This window comes from Pongo pygmaeus, chromosome 10, assembly GCF_028885625.2.
Source record: "Pongo pygmaeus isolate AG05252 chromosome 10, NHGRI_mPonPyg2-v2.0_pri, whole genome shotgun sequence".
In the NCBI taxonomy this organism is placed as follows: domain Eukaryota; kingdom Metazoa; phylum Chordata; class Mammalia; order Primates; family Hominidae; genus Pongo; species Pongo pygmaeus.
Genome location: NC_072383.2, coordinates 43,782,492 through 43,808,517, shown reverse-complemented (window position 1 = coordinate 43,808,517; position 26,026 = coordinate 43,782,492). Strand labels below are relative to the sequence as shown.

Below are 26,026 nucleotides of genomic sequence, written 5' to 3'. Positions count from 1 at the left end.
TAACAATCATGGGGGCAAGTTTGAGCCTTGCCAGTTTGATATTGGGTGTTAAGCAGAGTGGATAATGTCTATGTTTTGTCACACGTATTTTGTTCTGGCCAGATGGAAAAAGATAATTTTCCTTTGTGTTGAGGCTTGGCCCCCAGGGCTGTGATGCAGCCAGCCAGGTCTCAGGGAGAGGGAACCCAGAAGCCTGGCATGCTGGCCAAAGGGTAAGAATTTCTTACCAGCCAGACTTCTGGTCTCTGTGTGTGTGTGTGTGTGTGTGTGTGTGCAAACTGTATGAGGTTTCCTTCTGGTCAGTCATGTCCTTGGGAGCTTGACCTTGCAATCATGTGGCAGTACTTTCTCTTGGTCCCTGCCATCACAATGGCAGCCCAGGTTTGGGGTTGAATTCCCAGCTTAAGGGATCATCCTTTGTCTTCTATTTGTCTATGTATTTATATGTATTATGTGTGTGTAATATAAAATAATTTTAATTAATTGCTTTAATAATAATGAGCTTAAATCAAATATTTTGTCACATAAGTAAAAAGTGTAATTCCTTTTAGTTCATGTGACTTAAGTAATCTTTGGGGAATAAAAACAGTTTTAAAGATTATTGGTAAAATAAAGACATTTGGTCTAAATTATGCAGGTCAGATATTAAGTTTGCTAAATGCCTTAAGGTCATAAACTGCTACTTTGACTTTTTTTTTTTTTTTTGAGACAGAGCCTCACTGTGTTGCCCAGGCTGGAGTGCAGTGGTGCGATCTCGATTCACTGCAAGCTCTGCCTCCCAGGTTCACGCCATTCTCCTGCCTCAGTCTCCCGAGTAGCTGGGACTACAGGTGCCCGCCACCATGCCCCGCTAATTTTTTGTAGTTTTAGTAGAGACAGGGTTTCACCATGTTAGCCAGGATGGTCTTGATCTCCTGACCTTGTGATCCACCCGCCTCGGCCTCCCAAGTGGTGGGATTACAGGCTTGAGCCACCACACCCAGCCCTTTGACTTTTGAAAATTGTTCAGTTTACCTACTTTGGCGACTTTGGAGCATTAGATTCTAGATAAGGCCAGGGACATGTGGAGTTAGCCATACCCCGTAGCTATGCTGGAAAAAGTCAGCCCTTATCTGCACTTCCGTGTGCTATCCTAGGCTGCACACCTAGTACACAGTTAAAATCCCAAACTTACCAAGGTTTTCATCAAAAGTAAAAGAGTTAGCATTATAACATATAATTAAGACTACTGAAAAAACAGTTCTACATGCAAAGTGTGTAAGAAAAGTGAAATGTGTTTTTGGTGAAAGATTGTAAGAAGGTATGGGAATGTGGATTTTTCTTGCCCAAATTAAAGGATTAAAGAATTGTTTTAAGTTAGATAGAATAAAGCTGAAGGTTTAAGCAAGTTATGGAAAGTTTGTAAAAAACTAATCTTGTAAAAAAAGATTCCGTATGTGGATGTTGGGTAAAACTAAAGAGGTATTATTTAGTTTTTCCATAAGTTAGACATTGGAATAAAAGCACAACAGGTTTTTCTTAGAGGAAAAACCTTCTCATGATCTGTATGTTATTAATAATTATAATTGTTACATAAAATTATTGTGTGCACAGAGGTAACCCAAATTTCCTAGTCAATCGTGGCTTTAATAGTGGCTGTCCTAAAAGATTTTGTCGTCCACAGACAATCGTTTTCTTGTTTTAATCCTCTTTAAAAGGTGGTTTTATAATCAACAATAGGACTTTGACAGATGTTCTAAAATGCAAGCTTCTGATAACTTTGGAAATTGTGACATTAGAATAGAAGAAAAAACTTTCAGAACTCTCATAGAGAGGTGATATGTTCATGAATATCAAGGAGAACAGGGGTTAACTAAATTAACCGAAACAATAGAAGACTAAAGTAATCTTTTTGACTTTGCTTAAAATGTTGCTTACCCTTTGTTTTGTTTTTCAGAGTCAAGGAAACTTTTCTTTTGAGCTATTTACAGCTTGTAGCAATTATGTAAAGTATACTCCTCTGAACAAAATTTGGAGCATGTTTGTTTCTCTCTAGCTGATTTCCCCAGAATCTGGAAACTATCTGTGAGTATTCTTAACTTTTAGCAATATAGTTATTTGCATAAGTGCAATAAGAATCTGTTTTCTTTTGTAACAGGACACAATTGGAGAAACTGGTTATTTTACCAAGGCTTTGACTGGAACAGCATGCTTTCCTTTAAGGAATCAAACTTGACTTGTAAAGCCAATCAAATCCCTTTGGGGAATTGGCCTCATACTTGCCTACACAGTCCCTGTACAGGGTTTCTAACCTGTCATAAGAATGTCACTTTCTAACAGGTCCAGGAGTCCCAAGTTATCTTGGGACCTCAAAAGGAGAGAAATTTACCCAACTCATAGGTATTTGAGGGTTCAAACTCATTGCAAGGCTTGGTTCTAAGAAAGTCTTATCTGAGATTCCTTCTATGGAGCAGAGTTCCATCAAAGCGAAATTACAAAATGCTTATGTGAAAAATAATTATTCTTGCTGCACTTTGTACAAAAAATCAGGCCAAGTATAATAAAGCAAATCAGTGTTACTATGATTTGTCTTTAGTAAGAAATGGGAAACTGGAGAGAGAAACTGTGTTTCAAGAATTATGCTACATTTGTTATTAAATTCTAGTCTTATCAGTAGCTTTTAAGTTAGTTGCTGCAATTTAAGCTAACCCTGCTTATTCCTGTGAACCAACCAGTGATCTCTAGCTGCTGCTCAGAAGAAACAAGAGGGATGAGTAATGTAAAAATCTGGATCAATATTCTAATTCTGGACATATTGGAATCATCTAGCAACATCATATCAGCTTGGTTCCAACAGTTGCCCTTATAATTTGGAAAGCCTTATAATTTAGTTTACTTGAGATTTTACTTATTTTGCTTTACTCTTGTGGAATACATTGCTATGGCACTCTGTATAGGAATAAGGATAAGCTTACTCAATGTTTTCTTAAGTTGAACACGTATTAATCTTCCAAATATTACTTTTTGTCAGAACTTAAGAGTCATGAATGTCCCTCACCATACTGATGCTTTCTGACTGAGCTCGTCTCTACCCTGAACACAAGATATTCTCATAGTTAGGTAGGAATACCATCACCCCTGTTCAGCCTGAAGAAGTTAGTAAAGATGGATCTTCATCCTTCTGCAGCCCTTAGGATTAAGGGTTCTCTTATAAAAGGGAGGGGGGAAATGTCAGAGGTATGTGAACCAGAGCAACTCCATCTTAAAGAGGAGCTGAGTAAAATGAGGCTGAGAGCCAATGAGCTGCATTTCCAGATGGTTAAAGCATTCTAAGTCACAGAATGAGATAGGAGGTTAGCAGAAAGTACAGGTCGTAAAGACCTTAATGATAAAACAGGTTGCAGTAAAGAAGCTGGCTAAAACCCACCAAAACCAAGATGGTGATGAGAGTGACCTCTGGTAGTCCTCACTGCTGCACTCCCACCAGTGCCATGACAGTTTACAAATGCCATGGCAACATCTGGAAGTTGCCCTATATGGTCTAAAAAGGGGAGGCATGAATAATCCACTTTGTTTAGCATATCATCAACAAATAACCATAAAAATGGGCAACCAGCAGCCCTTGGGGCTGCTCTGTCTATGGAGTAGCCATTCTTTTATTCCTTTACTTTCTTAATAATCTTGCTTTTGCTTTGCACCATGGGCTTGCCCTGAATTCTTTCTTGCGTGAGATCAAAGAACCCTCTTTTGGGGTCCAGATCAGGATCCCTTTCTTGTAACACCTCTGGTCCCAAATATTTTTGATAAGGAATACTCAAACTGTATTAACTACAGTCCTCATGTTGTACATTTGCTCCCTAGACTTATCCTACACATCTGCAATTTCATATCCTTTGACCTACATCTCCACATTTCTTCCCCAAACTCTTTATAACAACTGTTTTATTCTCTATGTCTGTGTATCAGACTTTTTTTTTTTTTCAAAAAAAGATACCACGTATACATGAGATCATGCAGTATTTTTCTTTCTGTTTCTGGCTTATTTTACTTACCATTATGTCCTCCAGATTCATTCATGTTGTGGCAAATGAGAGGGTCCCCTTCTTTTTTAAGGTTGAATAACATTTTATTTTATATGTGCCTGTGTTTCTTATCCATTCACATCCATGGGCACTTAGATTGTTTCCATATCTTGGCTATTGTGAATAATGCCGCAATGAACATGGAAAGAACATTTCTATGTGCATAGAAAAACCATGGAAGGCCATACAACAATATGTATACAGTGATCGTCTCTGCTTGCTGAGATAACAGGTGAACTTTTTTCTTTATGCTGGTTTTATTCCTTTTAAAAAATTGTATTTTCTGACTTTTCTACCAAATCTATATTAGTTAATTCCTTCATGTATTTATTTTTTAATAAATTAATTAGCATTTATTTATTAATAAAGAATGAATATGTATATTTTATTGTACTTCTAGGGTATAATATATATTATAGTTCTAGGGTACATGTGCACAACGTGCAGGTTTGTTACATATGTATACATGTGCCATGTTGGTTTGCTGCACCCATTAATTTGTCATTTACATTGGGTATTTCTCGTAATGCTATCCCTCCCCCAGGCTCCCACCCTGTGACAGGCCCCAGTGTGTGATGATCCCCTCCCTGTGTCCAACTGTTCTCATTGTTCAATTCCACCTATGAGTGAGAACATGCAGTGTTTGATTTTCTGTCCTTGTGATAGTTTGCTGAGGATGATGGTTTCTAGCTTCATTCATGTCCCTTCAAAGGACATGAACTCATCCTTTTTTATGGCTGCATAGTATTCCATGGTGTATGTGTGCCACATTTTCTTGATCCAGTTTATCATTGATGGACATTTGGGTTGGTTCCAAGTCTTTCCTATTGTGAATAGTGCCGCAATAAACATACGTGTGCATGTGTCTTTATAGTAGCAAGATTTATAATCCTTTGGGTATATACTCAGTAATGGGATGGCTGGGTCAAATGGTATTTCTAGTTCTAGTTCCTTGAGGAATTTCCACACTGTCTTCCACAATGGTTGAACTAATTTACACTCCCACCAACAGGGTAAAAGCGTTCCTATTTATCCACATCCTCTCCAGCCTCTGTTGTTTTCTGACTTATTAAATGATGGCCATTCTAACTGGAGTGAGATGGTATCTCATTGTGGTTTTGATTTGCATTTCTCTGATTACCAGTGATAATGAGCATTTTTTTCATGTGTCTGTTGGCTCCATAAATGTCTTTTATGGGAAGTGTCTGTTCATATCCTTTGCCCACTTTTTGCTGGGGTTGTTTGTTTTTTTCTTGAAGATTTATTTAAGTTCTTTCTAGATTCTGGATATGAGCCCTTTGTCAGATGGGTAGATTTTCTCCCATTCTGTAGGTTGCCTGTTCACTCTGATGGTAGTTTCTATTGCTGTGCTGAAGCTCTTTAGTTTAATTAGATCCCATTTGTCTATTTTTGCTTTTGTTGCCATTGCTTTTGGTGTTTTAGTCATGAAGTCCTTGCCCATGCCTATGTCCTTAATGGTATTACCTAGGCTTTCTTCTAGGGTTTTTATGGTTTCAGGTCTAACACTTAGGTCTTTAATCCATCTTGAATTAATTTTTGTATAAGGTGTAAAGAAGGGATCCAGTTTCAGCTTGCTACATATGGCTAGTCAGTTTTCCCAGCACCATTTATTAAATAGGGAATCCTTTCCCCATTTCTTGTTTTTGTCAGGTTTGTCAAAGATCAGATTGTTGTAGATGTGTGGTGTTAATTCTGAGGCGTCTGTTCTGTTCCATTGGTCCATATATCTGTTTTGGTACCAGTACCATGCTGTTTTGATTACTGTAGCCTTGTAGCATAGTTTGAAGTCAGGTAGCGTGATGCCTCCAGCTTTGTTCTTTTTGCTTAGGATTGTCTTGGCAAAGTGGGCTCTTTTTTGGTTCCATATGACCTTTAAAGTAGTTTTTTTCCAATTCTGTGAAGAAAGTCATTGGTAGCTTGATGAGGATGGCATTGAATCTATACATTACCTTAGGCAGTATGGCCATTTACATGATATCAATTCTTCATATCCATGAGCATGGAATGTTCTTCCATTTGTTTGTGTCCTCTTTTATTTCGTTGAGCAGTAGTTTGTAGTTCTCCTTGAAGAGGGCGTTCACATCCCTTGTATGTTGGATTCCTAGGTATTTTCTTCTGTTTGTAGCAATTGTGAATGGGAGTTCACTCATGATTTGGCTCTCTGTTTGTCTGTCTGTTATTGGTGTATAGGAATGCTTGTGATTTTTGCACATTGATTTTGTATCCTGATACTTTGCTGAAGTTGCTTATCAGCTTAAGGACATTTTGGGCTAAGATGAAGGGGTTTTCTAAATATACAATCATGTCATCTGCAAACAGGGACAATTTGACTTTGTCTTTTCCTAATTGAATACCCTTTATTTCTTTCTCTTGCCTGATTGCCCTTGCCAGAACTTCCAACACTGTGTTGAATAGGAGTGGTGAGAGAGGGCATCCCTGTCTTGTGCCAGTTTTCAAAGGGAATGCTTCCAGTTTGTGCCCATTCAGTATGATATTGGCTGTGTGTTTGTCATAAATATCTCTTGTTATTTTAAGAAACGTTCCATCAATACCCAGTTTATTGAGAGTTTTTAGCCTGAAGGGCTGTTGAATTTTGTCAAAGGCCTTTTCTGCATCTATTGAGATAATCATGTGGTTTTTGTCATTGGTTCTGTTTATGTGATGGATTACATTTATTGATTTGCATATGTTGAACCAACCTTGCATCCCAGAGATGAAGTCAATTTGATTGTGGTGGATAAGGTTTTTGATGTGCTGCTGGATTTTATTTGCCAGTATTTTATTGAGGATTTTCACATCAGTGTTCATCAGGGATATTGGCCTAAAATTCTCTTTTTTTGTTGTGTGTCTGCCAGGCTTTGGTATCAGGATAATGCTGGCCTCATAAAATGAGTTAGGGAAGATTCCCTCTTTTTCCATTAATTAGAATAGTTTCAGGAGGAATGGTACCAGCTCCTCTTTCTACCTCTGGTAGAATTCGGCTGTGAATCTGTCTGGTCCTGGACTTCTTTTACTTGGTAGGCTATTAATTATTGCCTCAATTTCACAGCCTGTTATTGGTCTATTCAGAGATTCCACTTCTTCCTGGTTTAGTGTTGGGAGGGTGTATGTGCCCAGGAATTCATCCAATTTTCCTAGATTTTTCTAGTTTATCTGTGTAGAGGTGTTTATAGTATTGTCTGATGGTAGTTTGTATTTCTGTGGGATCGGTGGTGATATCCCCTTTATCATTTTTTATTGCGTCTATTTGATTCTTCTCTCTTTTCTTCTTTATTAGTTTTGCTAGTGGTCTATCAATTGTGATAATCTTTTCAAAAAACCAGCTCCTGGATTCATTGATTTTTTGAAGAGTTTTTTTGTATCTCTATCTCCTTCAATTCTGCTCTGATCTTAGTTATTTCTTGCCTTCTGCTAGCTTTTGAATTTGTTTGCTTTTGCTTCTCTAGTTCTTTTAATTGTGATGTTAGGGTGTTGATTCTAGCTCTTTCCTGCTTTCTCTTGTGGACATTTAGTGCTATAAATTTCCCTGTACACAGTGCTTTAAATGTGTCCCAGAGATTCTGGTACGATGTGTCTTTGTTCTCACTGGCTTCAAAGAACGTATTTATTTGTGCCTTCATTTGTGCCTTCATTTTGTTATTTACCCAGTAGTTATTCAGGAGCAAGTTGTTCAGTTTCCTTGTAGTTGTGCGGTTTTGAGTGAGTTTTTTTTTTTTTTTTTCTTTTGAGGCGGAGTCTGGTTCTATTGCCCAGTCTGGAGTGCAATGGCATGATCTTGGCTCACTGCAAACTCCGCTTCCTGGGTTCAAGCGATTCTCCTGCCTCAGCCTCCCGAGTAGCTGGGACTATAGGCACCTGCCACCGCACCTGGCTAATTTTTTGTATTTTTAGTAGAGACGGGGTTTCAACGTGTTAGCCAGGACGGTCTTGACCTCCTGACCTCATGATCTGCCCGCCTCAGTCTCCCAAAGTGCTGGGATTACAGGCGTGAGCCACTGTGCCCGGCCTTGTGTGAGTTTCTTAATCGTGAATTCTAATTTGATTGCACTGTGGTCTGAGAGACAGTTTGTTGTGATTTCTGTTCTTTTACATTTGCTGAGGAGTGCTTTGCTTCCAACTATGTGGTCAATTTTGGAATAAGTGCGATGTGGTGCTGAGAAGAATGTATATTCTGTTGATTTGGGGTGGAGAGTTCTGTAGATGTCTATTAGGTCCACTTGGTCCAGAGATGAGTTCAAGTCTTGGATATCCTTGTTAACCTTCCGTCTCATTGATCTGTCTAATATTGACAGTGGGTGTTAAAGCCTCCCATTATTATTGTGCGGGAGTCTAAGTCTCTTTGCAGGTCTCTAAGGACTTGCTTTATGAATCTGGGTACTCCTGCATTGGGTGCATATATATTTAAAGTAGTTCGCTCTTCTTGTTGAATTGATCCCTTTACCATTATGTAATGGCCTTCTTTGTCTCTTTTGATCTTTGTTCATTTAAAGTCTGTTTTATCAGAGACTAGGATTGCAACCCCTACCTTTTTTTGCTTTCCATTTGCTTGGTAGATCTTTCTCCATCCCTATATTTTGAGCTTATGTGTGTCTTTGCACGTGAGATGGGTCTCTTGAATACAGCACACTTATGGGTCTTGAATCTTTATCCAATTTGCCAGTCTGTGTTTTTTAATTGGGGCATTTAGCCCATTTACACGTAAGGTTAATATTGTTATGTGTGAGTTTGATCCTGTCATTATGATGTTAGTTGGTTATTTTGCTTGTTAATTGATGTAGTTTCTTCACGGCATCAATGGTCTTTACAATTTGGCATGTTTTTGCAGCGGCTGGTACTGGTTGTTCCTTTCCATGTTTAGTGCTTCCCTCAGGAGCTCTTGTAAGGCAGACCTAGTGGTGACAAAATCTCTCAGCATTTGCTTGTCTATAAAGGATTTTATTTCTCCTCCACTTATGAAGCTTAGTTTGGCTGGATATGAAATTCTGGGTTGAAAATTCTTTTCTTTCAGAATGTTGAATGTTGGCCCCCACTCTCTTCTGGCCTGTAGAGTTTCTTCCAAGAGATCTGCTGTTAGTCTGATGGACTTCCCTTCGTGGGTAACCCAACCTTTCTCTCTGGCTGCCCTTAACATTTTTTCCTTCATTTCAACCTTGGTGAATCTGACAATTATGTGTCTTGGGGTTGCTGTTCTCAAGGACTGTCTTTGTGGTGTTCTCTGTATTTCCTAAATTTGAGTGTTGGCCTGCCATGCTAAGTTGTGGAAGTTCTCCTGAATAATATCCTGAGAGTGTTTTCTAACTTTGTTTCATTTTCCCTGTCACTTACATGTACACCAGTCAAACATAGATTTGGTCTCTTCACATAGTCCCATATTTCTTGGAGGCTTTGTTCATTTCTTTTTCCTGTTTTTCCTCTAAACTTCTCTTCTCGCTTTATTTCATTAATTTGATCTTCAATCACTGATACCCTTTCTTCCACTTGATCAAATTGGCTATCGAAGCTTGTGCACGTATCGCATAGTTCTCATGCCATGGTTTTCAGCTCCATCAGGTCATTTGCGGTCTTCTCTACACTGTTTATTCTAGTTAGCCATTTGTCTAATGTTTTTTCAGGGTGTTTAGCTTCCTTGTGCTGGGATAGAACATCCTCCTTTAGCTCGGAGATGTTTGTTATTACCGACCTTCTGAAGCCTACTTCTGCAAACTTGTCAAACTCATTCTCCGTCCAGCTTTGTTCCATTGCTGGTGAGGAGCTGCCATCCTTTGGAGGAGAAGAGGCGCTCTGGTTTTTAGAATTTTCAGCTTTTCTGCTCTGTTTTTTCCCCATCTTTGTGGTTTTATCTACCTTTGGTCTTTGATGTTGGTGACCTAAAGATGGGGTGTTGGTGTGGATGTCATTTTTGTTATGTTGATGCTATTCCCTGCTGTTTGTTAGTTTTCCTTTTAACAGTCATGTCCCTCAGCTGCAGGTCTGTTGGAATTTGCTGAAGGTTCTTTCCAGACCCTGTTTGCCCAGGTATCACCAGCGGAGGTTGCAAAACAGCAAATATTGCAGAACAGCAAATATTGCTGCCTGATCCTTCCTCTGGAAGCTTCGTCCAAGAGGGGCTCCTGCTTGTATGAGGTGTCAGTCAGCCCCTGCTAGGAGGTGTCTCCCAGTTAGGCTAAATGGGGGTCAGGGACCCACTTGAGGAGGCAGTGTGTCTGTTCTCAGAGCTCAAACATTGTGCTGGGAGAATCGCTGCTCTCTTCAGAGCTGTCAGACAGGGATGTTTAAGTCTGCAGAAGTTTCTGCTGCCTTTTCTTCAGCTATACTCTGCCCCCAGTGGTGGGGTCTATAGAGACAGCAAGCCTTGCTCTGCTGCGGTGGGCTCCACCCAGTTTGAGCTTCCTTGGCTGCTTTGTTTACCTATTCGAGCCTCAGAAATGGTGGACACCCCTTCCGCTGCCAGGCTGCTGCCTGGCAAGTCAATCTCAGACTGTTGCGCTAGCAGTGAGCAAGGTTCTGTGGGTGTGGGACCTGCTGATCCAGGCGTGGGATACGATCTCCTGGTTTGCTGTTTGCTAAGACCTTTGAAAAAGTGCAGTATTTGAGTGGGAGTTTCCTGTTTTTCCATGTACAGTCTGTCACGGCTTCCCTTGGCCTGACAAGGGAAATTCCCAGACCCCTTGTGCTTCCTGAGTGAGGCGACACCCCGCCCTGCTTTGCCTCACCCTCCGTGGGCTGTACCCACTGTCCAACCAGTCCCAATGAAATGAACCAGGTACCTCAGTTGGAAATGCAGAAATCACCTGTCTTATGCTTTGTTCACACTGGGAGCTGCAGAATGGAGCTGTTCCTATTTGGCCCTCTTGGAACAGACTGTGACAGAGATCAAGAAATCATATTTTTTAAAAGATCCACTTCTGTTCTTCAAAATGCTTACAATACAATACTCAATTTAAAAAGTAGGCTAAAAACAATCTAAAATCACCAATGCTAAATTAAAAAAGGGAAGGAAAAGGAACTAGAGCTAGAGAAAGGAAATAAAAATAAAAAAGGAAGAAAAAAAGGAAGAAAAATCTCAACAGTGGCCCATTTGGGGGTGGTAGAATTTCTTTTACAGTATCTGTTCTGAAGATTCTACAGTGAGTATGTGTTACTTTTATTTATTTTTTGAGATGGGGTCTCACGCTGTTACCCAGGCTGGAGCACAGTGGCATGATCACAGCTAAGTGGTCTTGACCTCCCCAGGCTCAGCGCACATGTCTTTATGAGGTGGTGATTTCATTTTCTTTGGGTATATATCCAGAAGTGGGATTACTGTGTCATACGAAACAGTAAAGTTCTACTTTTAATTTTGTTAGGAACCTCCATAAGGTTTTCTATAATGGCGCACCAAACTACCTTCCCTCCGACAGTGTACAAAGATTTCCTTTTCTCCATACCCTTGCCAACACTTGTTGTCTCTTGACTTTTGATAATGGCTGTCCTAAGAGCTGTGAGGTGATAGCTCATTGCAGTATGGATTTGCATTTCGCTGACGGTTAATAATGTTGAGCACCTTTTCACACAATTGTGGACATTTTTATGTATTCTTTGGAGAAATGTCTACTAATACTTTCTCAAAATCACTGACCTAGCTTTTATAATTGATTCTCAGGAGTTGAGCTAGGAGAGGTCTGATTATATGAGTTCTTCACAATAAAAAACCAATGATGATTCATAACAAGTTTTAGAATTAAGTGTATGTGGCAAGACATGTAGTGCTACCCAATTTTTGTTATTTTTTAGTTTTGATAGTCATGCAGTGGTATTGTTTAAGAAGGGAGTTCTCGCCTTTTAGAGATTCTTGCTGAAATATTTACAGATGATAGATATCAAGGACCTGCTGCAAAATAATTCCAGGTGATGGTGGGCATAAAAAAATCCAACAAGAGGCCTGAATTGATAATTGAAGTTGGTATATGGGAGTTCATTATACCATTGTCTACTTTTACATGTGTTTTAAATTTCCAGTAATAAAAAAAATTTTAAGGGAGAAATAAAATTAAGGATATCAGTCAGGGTTTAGTTTCATTTAACAGAGATCTGTTTATGCTAAGGAAAACAGATTTAATACAGGGAATTCAGTGCCTAAAAATTTATTAAAATTACTGGCAGTGCAGGCTCTAGGCTGGGCCTCTAGGAATAATTAACATAACACATTCAACTGGCTTGCTAAGGTTAAATGCTATCTGTGCCTCCTTCAGGAAGTCTGAAAATCAGGAAGCCATTATATCAAGTGCATGCCCCAGGAACACATCACTTGAGCCAAATCTGATGATCAAGAATCATAGCCACAACTGTTGGCTCCAGGGCTACCTGCTGCTGCAGCACCTGCTAGAATGGTACCAGCAAAGTGGATGCCTTGCTCTGGCCACCACCACTCTCTCATTGGTGGAATCTAAATTATATCTAGAAACCTAGCTGCAAGGGAGTGTGGGAAATGTAGTTTTCAACTTTCTATCCTTTATAGAACTGGACTAAAAAGAGGTGGGAACAAATATTGAGTGGACCAATCCGCCACAAAGTGTTAGCGACTAGGCTGCCAGTACTGTCCCCGGTACAAGGAAAGTCTTCCCTCTCCCCCAATCTAATATTACCTATTGTTAGACACAGTTCAAGTCCTATCTCTTTATTAAATTAAGACTTACCTGATCTCTCCTGGCCTCATTGATTTCTCCACCGTTCTACTTTCCTTTCTTCTTTCCTTCCTTGCTTCCTTCCCTCCTTCATGCATGTATGCAGTGTGTAGGTATGTGTGTCTCTGAACCAGACTTATTCTTCATTCTGCCATGTAGTTTAGTCTATATCATGCAAATGTTTTGAGGTACAGTGTCATTTTACATGGGTTGGTCTTGCTTGGTTAAATAGGCTCTAAGTGACTTAAGGCCAGATAAGTTTCTTTGTGTATCCTCTCCTTTGATATATAACACCATGCAGTATAAATAGCAAGATTATGTATTTTACATTGGTACTATTAATAAATTGTACCAATAAGCATAACAAGAAATTGATGCCTTCCTTAAGTACTTCACAAAGTTGTGGTAAGGATCAGAAATGTTCTGTGCTAAATAAATTGTAATTTGTAAGCTATTATAAATGTTGACAGATAGTAATTATGGTTGTGTTAACACCAAGATCTTCACATGATGACCCTAGTCTGCCTTTTAATTAATCGTATAGCCTGAGGATTATTTCTGTCTTTCAGTGAAACTATAGTTCTTTGTTTCTTGAACTCAATCTGCACTTCCCGCCTCTGTGCCATTGACCATGTTCTCCCTCCACTGAGAAGTCTCAGCTCAGGCCCCATCTCCATCTGTCAATCTTCTCTCCACCAAGCAGTCTGAATGTCCAGCAATAACTGGTTAGATGTCAATTTCTGGCAGAGTTAACCAAGTATCAACAGTAGTGGTGTAGACCTGTGCTTACTGACATAACTCAGGATAGGAAGTGATATCTTGTTAAGTGAAAAAAATGTTTTAAAAACTCAATGTTTGGTATAATTTCCATTTTTGTAAATGTGTATATATTTTTTATTTGTGCTCATTCTTTCATTTGACAGATATTTATTGAGTGTCTACTGTGTGCCAGGCACTATATCTATGTGCATAGAAAAACCCTGGAAGGCCATACAACAATATATATAGAGTGATCGTCTCTGCTTGCTGAGATAACAGGTGAATTTTTTTCTTTTTGCTCATTTTATTCCATCTGAAAAATTGTATTTTCTAACTTTTCTACCAAATCTATATTAGTTAATTAATTCATTTATTTATTTTTAATAAATTAGTATTTATTAATAAATGACTAATATTTTTTAAAATAATCACTTCTGTTCTTCAAAATGCTTACAATATAACACTCAATGAAAAAAGTAGGCTAAAAACAATGTAAAATCACCAGTGCTAAACTTAAAAAAGAGAAGGAAGAAGAGCTAGAGCTAGAGAAAGGAAAGGAAAAGAAAAAAGGAAGAAAAATCTTAACAGTGGCCCATTTGGGGGTGGTAGAATTTCTTTTACAATATCTGTTCTAAAGATTCTACAGTGAGTATGTGTTGCTTTTATTTATTTTTTGAGACAGGGTCTCACTCTGTTGCCCAGGCTGGAGCACAGTGGCATGATCACATTTCAGTGGAGCTTTGACCTCCCTAGGCTCAAGTGATCTCCCACCACAGCCTCTCAAGTAGCTGGGACCACAGGCACGTGCTACACACCCAGCTAATGTTTTGTTTTGATTTTTTTGTTGTTGTTTTGTTTTTTTTGTTGTTGTTTGTTTTTTGTAGAGACGGGATTTTGCTGTGTTGTCTCAAATTTTTGGGCTTAAGTGATCTGCCTGCCTGGGCATCCCAAAGTGTTGAGATTACAAGTGTGAGCCACCATGCCCAGCCATTGTATTACTTTTAGAATTAGGAAAAAAAAATTTCAAGGTCCAATCCAAATGTGACTTTTCTATGAAGCTGCCTGAGATCCCTGCATTTAACATTTTTCAAGCTTTTTCAATCCCTTCATCACTTAGTACTCAATAAATATATGAGAAGTTGAATTGATACTATTTTTTCAAGTGTGGCCTTGGTGATAGGTGTCATTAATTTTGTTAATTTTTCCCTTCAATTTCCATTTTGATTTTCAAGAACAAGTTAGGTTTCAGAGAGGTTATTTAATAATAATAAAAAATTATTCTTTGTGATTAATTTGTACTAGTATTTACATAATATTGACCTAATTTTAGTGGCCAGGACTTCATCTGTTGTTTTCGTTCTTTTGCCTTCTTCTCTGTTTCTTACTAGTTTTACACACGCACACGTGTGCGTGATATGCATACACACACTCACATATATATACATACCTATGTATTTTTAATATGAAAATTTAAACAGTAGACTCAAGATCTATTATTAGTCAATCCTTTCTTACCGCAGAAAATTTGTGTCTGGTGCCCTATTTCCTTCCATTTTGTAGAGAGAAAAGTCTCCTTAACCCAGATTGGAAATGCCATCCACTGAATTAACTTTCTATCAGCCGTGTAATATCACTTCAGTAGCCTGCGATGTAGTCACACAAGAGGGAGTCAGTGTGGCAAGACTTATAGAAATTACCCAGTCTAGCCCATTTGGACAGCTTTCATCAAAGAGGGCCAAGGGGTAAGAGTGGGGCTCAACCATTTTAATTCATTTCAGCTTTTGCAAAATAAGGCAGATGGTAAAACATCACCACTGCATGAAGGTACCAGAAACAATCAGAGATGGGCCAGTCTCTAGCACCACCACTGTGGTTAGAGGAATCAGCCTCAGACCAGGAGTCATGGGGTCAAATCTCCCTGTCCTGGCTCTCCTCCTTCTTGAGGAGGTGCCTTGCCCTGAAGACAAGACAAGGTTCCTAGAACCTGAGATGTTATAAACATGTGTATATTATGGCACATTACAGGACCCTGAAACCAGGGAAGTTTTATTCTAAATAGGAGACTGTGTGCATGAAAAGAATAATGTGTGGCCTGGCTGTGGAAAGAGGAAAAGAGGGGGATACCTGGAAAAGTTATCATTCTAGGGCACTTTCTGTGGGTCTTCAAAATATTAGAAATTAGTAAGATGCCTCTTGAAATACTACTTAGTTGGGCACATTGGGGTTTGACCCTTAACTAGGCTACAGCCATCTTATGGAATTTAGGATCAGACAAAATTCAAAACATTGTCCAAGGGGATTTGCTAATGACATTAAAAAAAAAACCCCAGCTCATTGACATTCTGCTTCATTCCATGGTCCCCATCACTTTGCTGAGAGTATCACAGTGAGGCTCCCCATGCATTATACGCCTTGCTTTTGAAGTTGCATTTGCCTCTGTGGCCATCTGCTTTTTAGACAAGATTGGGCACATTCAGGGTGGCATGGCCATAGACAAGCCATCTGCTTTTTAATTCGTGAGGCTGCTGTGCCCCCAAAATTCTTTTTCTCCCTCCCTACTTACTATGGGTGATCCCTCAGAAACTTAAACCACAGTCATCCATATGGGAGAAAATGTGAACTCTGGAAGTTTTTCATTTCTGATGAGTAATATAGTAGCAGTTGGATTAAACCAAATCCTTTGAGTATGAGTTTTTAATTCCCTAATTCCCTGACATAAAGTGATTTCATTGAAGAGATTGATTTAATCTCTTGCAGTTGATGGATACACTACTTGCAAAATTTCAAATCATAAATTTGTTGTTTACTGGTTGACTACCAGGTTGGGTACTTGATCCCAGGATTTGCATTTTTCTTTAAGCTGGGATTGCTAAACCAAAGGTGCTTTTGTGTCTGTGCAGTCTGTATCCAGCTGTATGTGTGCTCTGTGATCTGACACATTAAAATAACTGAATCACTTTCATTTTAAAAGCACTGCTTCAGGCCAGGCGCGGTGGCTCATGCCTGTAATTTGAACACTTTGGGAGCCCGAGGAGGGCTGATCACCTGAGGTCAGGAGATTGAGACCAGCCTGACCAACATGGAGAAACCTGTCTCTATTAAAAATACAAAAATTAGCCGGGCGTGGTGGCGCATGCCTGTAATCATAGCTACGTGGGAGGGTGAGGCAGGAGAATCGCTTGAACCAGGGAAGCAGAGGTTGCAGTGAGCCGAGACTGTGCCATTGCACTCCAGCCTGGGCAACAAGAGCGAAACTCCATCTCAAAGAACAACAACAACAACACTGCTTCATATCATAAAAGGAGGTCTCTGTTACCTACAGCTAACATGATATTCTTATAAACCTGATCAGTAAGATTATGGGGCATGATTCACTGTATAGTTAAAAATGGAAGGAAATCTATAAAAGGCATAAAATTTAGATACACCTCCATAACTTGATAGACAAAGATTGCTTTAATGCATCTAGTAGCAACATGTAAAAGTTGTATAATCAGTAAATTAACTACTTGTTTATTTGTGGTAATTTAATTTTAACCAGTAGCATTTCATGTTTAGTTATTTTTTTATTTTGCTATATTTTAGGGGTGTCAAGCTTCCATTTTGGTATCTACTTCTAAATACACTCAGAACAGGAGAAATTTGGACTAATTTTCAGACTACAGATACTTTCTAATCATGATGCATTTCAAAAGTGGACTCGAATTAACTGAGTTGCAAAACATGACAGTGCCTGAGGATGATAACATTAGCAATGACTCCAATGATTTCACTGAAGTAGAAAATGGTCAGATAAATAGGTGAGTATTTTTCCACTAACACTCTTATCCAGTGAAAGAAATGGCTCGTGGCTCACACCTGTAATCCCCGCACTTTGGGAGGCCGAGGTGGGTGGATCATTTGAGGTCAGGAATTCAAGACCAGTCTGACCAACATGGTGAAACCCCATCTCTACTAAAAATACAAAAAATTAGCCAGGCATGGTGGTACATGCCTGTAGTCCCAGCTACTTGGGAGGCTGAGGCAGGAGAATCCCTTGAACCTGGGAGGTGGAGGTTGCAGTGAGCTGAGATCATGCCACTGCACTACAGCCTGGACGACAGAGTGAAACTGTCTCGGAAAAAAAAAAAAAAAAAAAAGTAAAGAAAAAGAAATGGCTTTAAAAATTATTCCGGTTTTTAGTTATTCTGTTGAATTATTCATTACTAAAGTTATGTTCCATTTGAAGATGCAATTTGAATTTCTTATGTGACATCTGTTGGGCATAGTTTGCAATAGCAGATGAAGCAAATAGGAAAGTAATTTATTCATCTTTTAAAATCTTTCAATTGAGACTAATAAAAATGTATGAATACATTGAACCCCAACCAAGCTCTGTGTTATGAATTAAACAGACTACTGGAATTTCACTGCATCCCATATCCAAATGTGTACTACAGTCATCTGTACATATTTTAATCAAGAAATGGTCAAAGTTGCATTTGCTAATGAATCTGTGTTAAACTACAAGTATGTCATCCTTATAAGCATCATTTGTAGTATGGATTTTAAATAATAATAATGGTTGAGCCCAAATGACTCTGTGAGGAACTATAATAGAGACATGGTATATAAAAGAAAAAGAGAAGGAAAGTGACCACGACTGAGGAGAGAAGCAATGGGGGAGAAGTAGAGGGTCAGGGTAGGAAGAGTGCTGGCCTGGAAGCTCCCAGCCACTAGCTGTGTCCTCAGGCAGGTCCTTCCAACCCTTGGGTCTTTATTGCTTACGTCACAAGAGTAGAACCAAATGTCTTTTTAAAAAAATGATTTCGGGCATTCTTAGACCCACTGATTGTCTAGCCGGCTTAGTAGGAAGCCTCCAGCTTGGGAGTTAGCAGCACAGCCTCCTGAAAGATTAGGAGAAGAGAGTGACATATGCAGGACTGTTAGAACACCTACAATGTTATACTTTGGGAGGGTCAAAAGGAAATTGGGATGGAAGAGGATAAGAACATTATGCCAACTAACCAGGCATCTTTGTAGAAATCATTTCTGATAGTCTACATTCTGATAAAGTATGTGATTAAAAGCCCAGCATAGGATTTAGTTACCATCATTTATTAATACAGATGTTCTCCTTTTTTACTCCTTTAAATGTTCTTAGAGGTTAAGTCCCCAACTCAGACACTTTTCCTCATTATTGTCCAAGTACGGTCAACTGTGCTAGGTGATGTTTCTTACTATGGGACTCAAGTGTACTTACTTCTTTTATCTTTTTTGAGTAATTCTTAATAATAATAACCATTTCTTGAGTGCCAGGTATTTTACATATGCCACCACATATCCTTATAACTGCCATGCACAGCAGGTATTCTGCAAATGAGAAAACTGTAAAATTTCTGTTTACAAATAAGGAAACTAAGGTTCAGAGGAAGAAAATAACTTATCCAAGGGTACACACAGGTCTGTCTAAAATTTGTGTATTTTTACTCTACCTTCCTCCCTCTGGTTATAATGCTTGGGCATTGGTAAAAAGCTAGTCTTTAATAGTTCTATTAAATGCTACCAGGGCCATTTTATGTGCTGTACTCCTGGACAGTTCAGTAGTCCCTGCTGACCTCCACTGAACAGTGGAAGGAATTCTCACCACAAGTAGGACATTGTGGTTTTAGAAAATTATCAAAGCAATCCATTATCAAAGCAATCCAAACCTCAAGGGCCTTAAAGGTGGGAGTCATTTATAATAGTCAGTTTAGAATCTGAACTTGATTTTTAAAAGTGTCACTTACTAAAAATGTCAAGTTTTTAGATGATTACCACTTGCAGTAGATGGGAGAAACATCTATTCTCACCCGCAACTTAGGCACCTTGCCTGGATGAGCTCACTTCCCTATAGGCTCCAACCAGGGCAAGCGTTGGTACAGAGGGAGGTCTGTTGGCTTTTGGTTCTTGTATTGCAAATGCAGTGTGACGATTTTTTTTTCTTTATTTCCCCTCCTTCTCTGACTCAGTTTATGACTCTTGCTTCATTTCTGGCTCTAAGAAAATTAAAAACAACACGTTATAGCATGAAACTAATAAAGAAAAAGACCCTTGCCAATTTTATTGAAGGTCCCTACTGGGTTATCTGGCTTACTGTATTGGCATATTTTAGTAGTCCATGATTCCTGCAAAAACTACACCTAAATACCCCTCATTCTTCCTGTGGCTTTCTCAAATTTGTGGGAGGAAGGTAGGTCCAATTATATGAATCTAAGAAAACCACTTCTCCCCAAACAGTGAAATTTTAGGAAGCTGGAGAAAATGTTGAAAACAAACATTGATGGTGTGTTACTTGGCATCTAGCTGATAGCTCTGCCTGGAAACTTCGCAAATGGATACAATAAGAACCTTTTATTCTTTTAAGTTTGGTTGAAAATAAGGGTAGGGTCATTTGAGCATTCAGACATCTGCCCTTATTCCAGTTCAGTTGTTTTATTTCATGCCCAAATTTGGGGGTTGTAGTCATAGAAACCTATACCTGGAATGGCAATACCTTTTAAAATATCCATCAGACCAGTGCTGCCAATTGGTGTTTTAATGTGTGTATGAAACACTTGGAAACCTTGTTAAATGCAGATTCTGATTCAGTAAGTCTGGGGTGGGGCCTGCAATTCTGATTTCTAGCAAATTCCCAGGTGACGCCCATAACTGCTGGTCCATGAACCAAACTTTGAGTAGAAAGCTCTAGACTCTTCCTCTAAATGTGAACTTCTTGTGAGAAGGGACTGTCTTAATCATCTTTATATTCCTTCTGCCTATCCTAGTGTCTAGGCAGGGTGGACTGCCTATCCTAGTGTCTAGGTAATGTCTACAGGGTGGACATTACAAATTATGTGTTGACTGAGAGAGAGAGTAAAGTACATGGCTTTGGATTTAGACTTGCATTGAATCCTGGCTCTATCATAGATCTTATTGATCTTGTGCTCTGAGCCTCAATCCCATTCCTTTAAGATGGGGATAATAATAATACCTTTCCTCATGGGATTGTTGGGGAATGTTTAATGCGCTATTATCTGTAGGTTAAGAACATAGGCTCTGCACTTAGCCTGCTTATATTCAAATCCTGCCACAACAGGTTAGTTAGCCCATTTATGCCTAGTGTTCCCTTATTGGAACACTAAGCTTGTGGGACTTATTTATATCCTACTGCTCAAGGTCATTGCCAAGGTCTAATTTTTCGCACAAAAATAATTGCAACCTCTGGCATAAATGGGTTAATAGTAATGTAACTTAGGTCAAGTTACTTAATTTTTCCAAACTGGGGCTAAAAATAATACCAACCACATATAATTATTGTGAAAATAAATGAGGAAATCCATGTAAAGTACTTGGCACAGTTTCTGGCAATAGTAAGCCTCTTAGTATGAGAAAAGTCTATCAGTAAAAATGCAGTCCCCTTTCTTTGGCAAGCACTTCTTTCTTCTCCACCTCAAGAAGCAATGACATTGCTCTAGGTTTTGGATGATTGCTGGTTATTGCCACCTTAAATTTGGTGAAACATTAGTAGATTATTCTAGGTGTATCCAGACAAATATGCATGTATTTTAATATTTATCTGCTATTGTTCTTTCTGTATACTTATTGCTATTATGACCCAGGAACTATTTAACAAAATTTGAGATTATTTCATTAAGATTTGTTTTTAAAAGAATTCGAGGCAACTCTTGTCACTACACCCTGAATCCACTTGTCTTTATACATCTTTTGGAGTTTGTGGGCTAAATTTTTATCACTTGAGAGGACCCTTGAAAAGTTAGACCTCTTCTTCTATGTTTTCTATACCTTAGGGAAGAAGATTCCATAACTTCTTTCTATATTCAATTTTCATGTCAGAAAATTCTTCTCTTTCATTACTCCTGTTACAATTAAAGTCTTTTTTTCCTATTTTCAGTGGAATTTGTCCATCAAATAAGGCTTTGCTTACCTCTCAGTCATCTCTTCTCTTTAGAGTCCTGTTTCTTCAATCCTCCCTTTTCATGTTTTCCAGTCTCTTTGTTACTTGCTTCTTCCCTTTCATTTTATTCTCCTTTTTAATACAATGTTAGCATTTCAGAGAAAGGAGTAGGAAAGGTCATTTAAGTTCAACCACTCATCTCTTTTATGTTATGAATTCTCAGAGGAAACAGTATAATCTAGTAAGAACCTGATTGGTAAGAGATTAAAATAGGAAGATTATCTTTCTGTTGTACAACTCATCCTTAATTAGATTGTTACTGTTGATTTGTTTCTGGTTTTAAATAACAGCTTTCTGTTGCTTGCCTGTCTTCACAATGTACCTCAGTATAACAGCTTACATCATTTTTTAAGGCTTTGTCTGTTCAGGGTCACCCAATCACCCATTGCAGAGTTTGGTTTGTTTTGTTTGTTCACAGAGAAATTGGCTACCTAATGGTTAATTAAATTCTGTTTTATGGGTACAGACACACCCAGTGAGAACTCTTTTTTTAATAATACTTTATCATCCTGAGATAACATGTCAAAGGCACCTTCTTCCATAGCATATTTTAAGTCAATAAAGAGAAATATTATATCAATTATATTGCCAAAGGTCGTGCTTTTTAACAAGCAAGTGCATCTTTTAAATGGTGAGATAACAGAAACTTGTGATAAGCTGCTTGACCTAGTTATTTCGAATGGAATTTTCCATTACAAAAAGTTAGTTTTATATATGTTTTAAATGTATAGAAATTCAAAGCAAACACTTTGGGAGGCTGAGGCGGGTGGATCACGAGGTCAGGAGATCGAGAGCATCCTGGCTAACACGGTGAAACCCCGTCTCTACTAAAAATACAAAAAATTAGCCGGGTGTGGTGGCGGGCGCCTGTGGTCCCAGCTACTCGGGAGGCTGAGGCAGGAGAATGGCGTAAACCCAGGAGGCGAAGCTTGCAGTGAGCCGAGATAGCGCCACTGCAGTCTGGCCTGGGCAAAAGAGCAAGACTCCGTCTCAAAAAAAAAAAAAAAAAAAAAAGAAATACAAAGCAAAGATGTAAAGACTTAAAGAGAAGAAAAAGTTGAAACACCATGAAGAGAATAGGGAGGCTTTAAGTACTTCATTCTTATTGAGCTAAATTTCCCTCCAGCTTAAGCTACTCCCTAATTTCTAAACAGAAGATGCATATTCAGCTTATGGAGAGCTCCTCTGAATTGCTAATGTGTGGGTAGGTACATACTAGAAGGAGCTGAGAGACAGCACTGGACAACCACAATTCAAGATGAGTTCAGTGTTGACAGAGTATGGTACAGATAAAGTAATAAGTAGGTCACAGTCCAAAAATTCCAAACCAGAGTGTGGAAGACTTGTGGATGATGAGGGTTTTGAACTGATAGGGAAAGATTGGCTGAGAGGAAGAAAGAGGACCTCCTCAAAGGAAAGTGAATTCCTACTGCCATCTTGTTTTTCGTTCTCTGCTCTCAGAATGCACTGGTCGTATCTCAGCCCTCAGCCCCTCTCAGGAGGAGCAGGGGGAGCTAAGATTGGAACATTGAGGCAAAATCAAATTAAGTAGTACCTGGAATTGCAGGGTGAGGAATTTGTGTTTGAAGCTTATTCAGTGGGGGAGGCAGTGAAGATTTTTGGGAAAACCTATTAAGTCTTGTTGCAGAAAGTAGACTGAAAGAGACAGAATCAAGGAGACACTCTACAAATAATGGGTTTTAATGTGCTATTTAACGGTTACTCATTAAAATAGCTCTGTCAGTCAGTATCATTATTCTCATTATGCAGAAGTTCTGCAGGAAACAGCTGGCAGTCATACAGGGACTTATTCTTTATCTGCTTCAACTGTACAATGTTTGACCTGGCTGAATACCCCCTCATGTCCCAGTGCCTGGATCTCTTTCTTCTCTGCTCACCTATGCTTTGCTACCAACCCAGGGGAGTGTTACCAGGCCTGGAATTTAGATCTTCCATAACAGGCAGTTTATTGGTGTTTTGTTTGGTTTGTTTGAAAATGTTTAGGCTTTTCTATTAATTTAAATATAATGGAAATTCTCTCCGGAAAAGAAGTCCCTCCACAAGAAAGGCAAAGGGAAACTGCTGGATAGACTTAGTAGACTTGAGTTGGTTATGAAAATTAGCCAGATTAGGTCAAGCACAGTGGCTCACACCTGTAATCCCAGTACTTTGGGAAGGCGAGGTTGGAAGAATCACTTGAGACAAAGAGTTCGAGACCAGCCTGGGCAACATAGCAAGACTCCATCCCTACACAATTTTTTTTAAAAGATAAGCTGGGCGTGGTGGGCTTGGGAGTCCCCAAGTAGTCCTCCCAGCTACTTGGGAGGCTGAGGCAGGAGGATTACTTGAGCCTAGGAGCTCCAGGTTACAGTGAGCTATGATTGTGTCACTGCACTCCAGCTTGGGCAACAAAGCAAGAACTTGTCTCTAAAATAATAATAATAATAATAAAATTAGCTTGACGAAATATAGTTGGCTGCCCATATCCTTGGGTTCTGCAACTGCAGATTCAACTCAGGATTGAAAATATTTGAGAAAACAAACACAAATTGACAATACAACAATTTTAAAAATGCAAATTTAAAAATATAGTATAACAACTATTTACCTAGCATTTGTATTAGGTATTATAAGTAGTCTAGAGATGACTTAAAGTATACAGGAGAATATGCATAGGTTATTTGCAAATTCTATAACTATTTTATGTTAGGGACTTGAGCATCCTTGGGTTTTAGTATCTGAAGAAGAGAGAGGGGTATCCTAGAATCAATCCCCTACAAATACCAAGGGACACTGTACAGTCTTTTGACAACAACACTTAAATATTTTGACTCAATTTCATTTTGGAAAGTCCAGTCCCCACGTTTCTTAGGGCAGCCTGTGTGAAAGGGAAGGCTGCTTTCCCCTGCCATTCTGCAGCCAGATCTGTAAACCTCAGTTCTGTGGAAAGATTCAAAACGTTAAAGACAAAAGAAAAGCCAAACCAGTTATTAGCAGCAATGCTATATACAACCACCAGAGTTTGCCTGCAAATATATTGCTTTTATTATGTCAATCTCTTGCTAAGAACATTCTATATTATTTCTTAGGTTTTTGTCTTTTAGTTTCCTCTGGCTAATCCCAGTCTGTGCTGGTTTTTTCCTTCTCTGGACTCCTTACCTCATCTTAATCTGCACAGCCTGACGTTCCTTCCTATACTGGTGTTAGCTGGTATGGTCTCTCCTTGGCCGAATGTCAGCTCCTGTGTTTCAAGAGACCAAGGTTTTTCTTCCACATCCTTTTGATCCCCAGTAGGTCCTAGCCAAAAGCAGTGTCCGCAGATTGTATAGCTTAAACCAAGTGATGATCCCAGAGTAAGTTTGTAATAAGTGTATTGCCTAACTTTGGTTAGTTTGTTTGAAATAACACAAACTTGGAGAAATAATGCCTGAAAGAACCAGATCCCTTGGATAAAGACGAAAAACGTCAATGAATAAAATCAACATCAATGTTACATATGTTTCATTTAAAAATGTTTTATTGTGAAATATAGCATCATTGAAAAAAGTGTGTGAGGCTGGGTGCGGTGGCTTATGCCTGTAATCCCAACACTTTGGGAGGCCAGCAGTTCAAGACCAGCCTGGCTGGCATAGCAAAACCACGTCTCTACTAAAAATACAAAAATTAGCTGGGCGTGGTGGTGCATAACTGTAATCCCAGCTACTTGGGAGGCTGAGGCACTAGAATCACTTGAGCCTGGGAAGTGGAGATTGTACAACTGCACTGCAGCCTGGGTGACTGAGTGAGACTCTGTCTCAGAAAAAAGTATATTAAAATCTAATGTACAGTTTAAATAGGCATGCATCATTGCTTCATTAAATTAGTCCAGTTCAAGTGGTTTTATATTTATTAATGCAAAATTCACTGTCATCAGTTCTAACCGTAATCAGGTAATTGAATTTCTAGACTAGAAGAGCCAAAAAGCATCCTTAACATATCTTACTAATATATGCAGCAGTTTGCCTATGCATGGACTTTTAATTTCATTTAATTTTTTATTTTTATAGATTTAGGAGGTACAAGTCCATTTGTGTTACACAAATATAGTACATAGTGGTGAAGTTTGGGCTTTTAAAATAGTAAACATTGTACCCATTGGATAGTGTTTCATCCGTTGCCCCCTCCCACCTTCCCCTTCTTTGGAGTCTCCAGTGTCTATTATTTCACTCTCTATGTCCACGTGGACCCATTGTTTAGCTCCCACTTATGAGTAAGAACATTCAGGTTTTGATGTTCTGTTTCTGAGTCATTTCATATAGACCCACATTGCTGCAAAAGACATGATTTTATTATTTTTTATGGTGACATAGTATTCCGTGGTATACATCTACACTATATTTTCTTTATCCAGTCATCTGTTGATGGAAACTTAGTTTGATTCCATGACTTTGCTATGGTGAATAGTACTGTGAAAAATATATGAATGCAGGTATTTTTTTGATATAATAGTTTCCTTTCCTTTGGGTAGATACCCAGTAGCGGGATTGCTAGATGGAATGGTGTTCTAT

At 38.9% G+C, this 26,026-nt stretch overlaps 1 protein-coding gene across 21 annotated transcripts in view; it reads left to right on the top strand.

The window, feature by feature from the left end:
• SLC38A1 (solute carrier family 38 member 1) overlaps nt 1–26,026 on the top strand; it is an 86,153-nt gene that overhangs the window by 13,184 nt on the left and 46,943 nt on the right. For 6 of the 21 annotated variants that reach the window (XM_054442433.2, XM_063672675.1, XM_063672687.1 and 3 more), the window contains exons 2-4: nt 1,937–2,064; nt 13,669–13,783; nt 17,090–17,304. In XM_054442433.2, the coding sequence (XP_054298408.1) occupies nt 17,183–17,304 (122 nt within the window). In that variant the 5' untranslated portion in view covers nt 1,937–2,064; nt 13,669–13,783; nt 17,090–17,182. Of the gene's footprint in view, nt 1–1,936; nt 2,065–3,010; nt 3,100–4,157; nt 4,294–13,668; nt 13,784–15,064; nt 15,247–17,089; nt 17,305–26,026 lie in introns of all 21 variants that reach the window. The other 15 variants (XM_063672681.1, XM_063672673.1, XM_063672688.1 and 12 more) reach the window with 7 other exon arrangements.